This window comes from Hylobates moloch, unplaced genomic scaffold, assembly GCF_009828535.3.
Source record: "Hylobates moloch isolate HMO894 unplaced genomic scaffold, HMol_V3 SCAFFOLD_61, whole genome shotgun sequence".
Classification (NCBI taxonomy): Eukaryota; Metazoa; Chordata; class Mammalia; order Primates; family Hylobatidae; genus Hylobates; species Hylobates moloch.
In genome coordinates, this window is record NW_026652336.1 from 128,895 (window position 1) to 134,073 (window position 5,179).

Below are 5,179 nucleotides of genomic sequence, written 5' to 3' on the forward strand. Positions count from 1 at the left end.
TTACAGGCATGCACCACCATGCCCAGTAATTTTTTTTTCTGTATTTTTAGTAGAAACAGGTTTCACCATGTTAGCCAGGCTGGTCTCAAGCTCTTGACCTCAGATGATCCACTCGCCTCAGCCTCCCAAAGTGCTGGGAGGATTACAGGTGTGAGACACCGTGCCTGGCCTCAGATTTCATATATTAAAACACTCTTTTCAGCAAAAGATGTTGAACATTCCTCCCCCAGGACAGGAAACACAAAGAGAAGGAAGCTTCCAGAGCTGAAGATCCCAACAGAGGAAAGCCAGTCCTGCTGGTAGGGGGGCACCTGAGAGCTGCTGGTCAGAGAAGCCTCCTCAAGGGTAACAAGCAAAGCCTCCACTCTCTGTACTCCAGGTTAGAATAAGGGATATGAGGCCTAAGGCTAACATTCCAGCTGAAGCCAGATGACAGAATACTGAGGGCTTCCCAAGAGACTCGAGCTCCATCAGCAAGCGGGCTCACCACACCTGCTGAGTGCAAAGGAACTGGAGAAACAGAGTAAGAGCTACTATCTGTTTTTCAGATTTTATTGTATCCAACCAAACATAGTAATGATATGGCTCATATTCCAGGTGCAAATGTTTTCCATAAATATCATTTTCACCAAGTTCCAAGATAAGTAGTTATGATAACTATATAAAACATAAAATAAAATTACATAAGATATCTAATAATGCAATAATTATATGTAACATATGCAAAGTATATATGTAATAATAAAATACTATTAAAAATAATTACCTGGATTTTCTAGCTCTGTCCTTATCTGTTAAAAGTCAAGAATTTGCTGTTCAGAGTAGGCAGAGTCTCTTAAAACCATCTCTTAAATAACTTCTGTTTTGGCCAGGCACAGTGGCTCATGCCTGTAATCCCAGCACTTTGGGAGGCCAAGGCAGGTGGATCATCTGAGGTCGGGAGTTTGACACCAGCCTGACAAACGTGGAGAAACCCCGTCTCTACTAAACATACAAAATTAGCCGGGTTTGTTGGTGCATGCCTGTAATTCCAGCTACTCAGGAGGCTGAGGCAGGAGAATCATTTGAACCCGGGAGGAGGAGGTTGCGGTGAGTCAAGATCGCACCATTGTACTCCAGCCTGGGCAACAAGAGTGAAACTGCACCTCAAAAAATAAAATAAAATAACTTCTGTTTTAATTTGGCTCTTGTTTTACTAAGAATTCTCAGTGATGCTTTCAAAACATTCTAAAAACACAAAAATTAATCTTATTCCCAGATGGCCATAACTTATTTTTCCAAGCTGTTATTTGTTAATTAGCATGAAGCAAAATAACTATTAACCTAAAAATATGTCTGATTAATTCTGGTGTCACTTCAATATAATTAGACAATTGTGGACACGTTTTCTCCTAGGGTTCTTACCTGCATTTACATTTCTACAGTTAGGGTGAAGGTGCATGTGTGCTTGTACGTGGACCATGAATATAGGAAGCAGGGCTGGAAAGAGTGGACAGAGGTGTTCAACCAAGTGTCTAGAATGTGGACATGCCAGAAAATAATTCTCCACTCTGATGTGTGCACTGTTTCCTGTGATTTCTTCAAAGTGGAAAGCGTCTGAGGTTGAATTTCCTACAGAGAGGTAGACTGAGGGGGCGAGCCTGGCCCCTGGTCTGCCTGCCAGTTCCCTGAGCTGTGACACCAACCAGCTCACGGTGTCCCTCCTTTGGGCCTCCATTCCCTGTTCTGTAGAATAAGGGCATTTGACAAGCTGATTCCTAAAGTGTCTCTCAAGTCTGTGATTCTACTACTTTAATGCCTTTAATATTGAAGAAAATGTACATGATAATGTGTCCTCTCTGCATGTCAGCTAAAATAGGACGTTATTAAATAATAAAATATCCATTTTCAACTGCATGGGTGTCATTTTTTAAAATGCATTTTGAGACAAGAAGATTGTTCTAAGCTTTCACAGATGTTAACATTTTAAAACATTTTCTTTTCTCACATGATGCTAGTAGGAATAATTCATTCCTGGACTTTTTCTGTCAGCATCTCTCTGTGGCTTTATTTCAAAATGTCACATTATCAGGACCAGATACAAATATCTTGAATATGAAACCCTAACAATTAAACAGAAAATTGATACTAAAAGAAAATCAAGACAACAAATGTAAAGTTCAAATTTCTGTTACCTTGCTTTTTAAAAAAGTGCCTAAATGCGTATACCAACATTGGATTTTTAGAAACTTAAACTATCCTTTATTAATTTATTTTTTGTTGTTGTTTGTTTTTTGTTTTTTGTTTTTTTGAGACGGAGTCTCACTCTGTCACCCAGGCTGGAGTGCAGTGGCGCGATCTCGGCTCACTGCAAGCTCCGCCTTCCGGGTTCACGCCATTCTCCTGCCTCAGCCTCTCCGAGTAGCTGGGACTACAGGCGCCCGCCACCACGCCCGGCTAATTTTTTGTATTTTTAGTAGAGACGGAGTTTCACTGTGGTTTCGATCTCCTGACCTCGTGATCCGCCCACCTCAGCCATTAATTTATTTTTAAACTTCCTTTCATATTGTTATTACTGATAGAGTTGACAATACAATAAAATATTACTAAAAGCTGGGCACGATGGCTCACACCTGTAATCCCAGCACTTTGGGAGGCTGAGGCAGGTGATCACCTGAGGTCGGGAGTTCAAAACCAGCCTGACCAACATGGTGAAACCCCATCTCTACTAAAAATACAAAAATTAGCCAGGTGTGGTGGGCAGATGCCTGTAATCCCAGCTACTCAGGAGGCTGAGGCAGGAGAATCACTTGAACCTGGGAGGAGGAGTTTGCAGTGAGCTGAGATGGCACCACTGCACTCCATCCTGGGTGACAGGGTGGGATTCTGTGTCCAAAAAAAAAAAAAAAATGCATGAAGTTAGAAGCTGAAACTCCAATAGTGCCTGCTTTAGCACCACACTCCAACTAAACTTCACATGCTGGTGCATTTCCATCTTCCTCTGTACACTGTGTCATGCCATCAACACTCCACATACCAGGCTGTATGCTGTGTTTCATTCACTATCTGCTTGATTGAGAACACAGGGTTCCCATCAAGTTGCTATTGCAATAATATCCAACAGATCAGGACACACCCACCTCTTACTTGCCTTGTTTGATCTTTAAGGGAATTGAAAATCCACAAGGGTCTAAACTTGTCAGGTATTTTAGTGGGAAATGGGTAAGTCCCTCTCAAACAGCTGACCTGGAACTCGTACCTGCCACAGAGAGTGAAACCTCTCTGCACTCTTAAATGCTGCATTCATTCATCCCTGGAGAAAAGCTAGCTTCTCATCCACGTTGAACTAATTCTTACGATGGGACCCTTATTTATAGCCACAGATACAGTGTGACTCCCTATTTTAAATAGACTATTGGGACTTTGTTGTTTTCGCCATCTTTAGCTCTAACCCTTAAGGACTTCATGAAGCTCCTAAGTAATATAGACAGCTAGGTTGATTTTTCATGCATGAAAAATCATGCATGAAACTAGCATGCATTTTCAACATTTGGAAGTAAGTATTAGCCGGGCATGGTGGCTCACGCCTGTAATCTCAGCACTTTGGGAGACCAAGGCGGGTGAATCAGCTGAGGTCAGGAGTTCGAGACCAGCCTGGCCAACATAGTGAAAACCCGTCTCTTCTAAAAATACAAAAATTAGCTGAGCGTGGTGGCAGGTGCCTGTAATGCCAGCTATTCTGGAGGCTGAGGCAGGAGAATCACTTGAACCTGGGAGGCGGAGGTTGCAGTGAGCCGAGATCACACCATTGCACCGCAGCCTGGGCGACAGAGCAATACTCCGTCTCAAAAAAAAAAAAAAAAAAAAAAGTATAAGTACTACACAATGAAGTATAAGAAGTAAAGGACAATAGTGTAGGCTTTGATGCTTACACAAATTTTATTGGAAATAGCTGGCTCCAATGAGAATATTTCTGCTATCACCACAAACTCAATTTCTACTTCAACTGTATAATTATATCAGGCTTGAGAGTAACTAAAAAACAATACTGCTAAATGTCGGCTTTAAATTACCATTTGTCTGCCTAAATCATGATGAATATGGTGATTAGAAATGGCATTATCTATTATTAAATGTCAGAATGAATACACTAATGAAGTTATAGAGACAAATGTCGTATGACTGATTATTGTGACTAGTTTGGCCAAAGTCCTGAGTCTAAAATTTTTAAAACTCTAAAAATGTAAAAAGAAGTATCACAATCCCTCGTGCTCTTCCTTTCCAACTTGGACCAGGCAGAATGGCTCCCGCAAAGAAGGATGGCGAGAAGAAAAAGGGCCTTTCTGCCATCAACGAGGTGGTGACCCGAGAATACACCATCAACATTCACAAGTGCATGCATGGAGTGGATTTCAAGAAGCATGCCCCTCGGGCACTCAAAGAGATTCTGAAATCTGCCATGAAGGAGATGGGAACTCCAGATGTGTGCATTGATACCAGGCTCAACAAAGCTATCTGGGCCAAAGGAATAAAGAATGTCCCATACCGAATCCGTGTGCGGTTGTCCAGAAAACGTAATGCGGATGAAGATTCACCAAATAAGCTCTATACTTTGGTTACTTATATACCTTTTACCACTTTCAAAAATCTATAGACAGTCAATGTGGATGAGAACTAATCGCTGATTGTCAAATATATCAAATAAAGTTATAAAATTGAAAAAAAAAGGAAGTATCCATGACTGTATGCATTATAATAATAAAAATTTGGCCAGGCGAGGTGGCTCATGCCTGTAATCCCATCACATTGGGAGGCCAAGGCAGGAGGATCACTTGAGGCCAGGAATTCAAGACTAGCCTGGGCAACATAGTGGAACCCTGCCTCTACAAAAAATTTAAAAACATTAGTTGGGTGTGGTGGTGCACATCTTTAGTCCTAGTGCTCAAGAGGCTGAGGCAGGAGGATTACTTTAGACCAAGAACTCAAGGTTACAGTGAGATATGATCACATCTCTGCACTCCAACCTGAGCAGCACAATGAGACCCTGTCACACACACAGGCAAAAAAAACATAATATTGACTTTGTTCAAAATGTAAGCCTTCATGATAATACTGCAACTTGTCATTCAAAATGCAGTCATTGTGAACCTACCACGTGTCTGCGGTAGTCAGATGCTGAGCACGCTTGAGTGAACAAAAG

The 5,179-nt window shown here is 41.6% G+C and overlaps 1 protein-coding gene across 1 annotated transcript; it reads left to right on the plus strand.

Annotated features, from left to right (window-relative positions):
- The first annotated feature begins 4,279 nt into the window (after positions 1-4,279).
- LOC116463769 (large ribosomal subunit protein eL31-like) lies at positions 4,280-4,633 on the plus strand. The gene has a single exon (XM_032754179.2). It carries the CDS (start codon positions 4,280-4,282, stop codon positions 4,631-4,633), a length of 354 nt encoding a protein of 117 aa, XP_032610070.1.
- Positions 4,634-5,179: the final 546 nt, after the last annotated feature.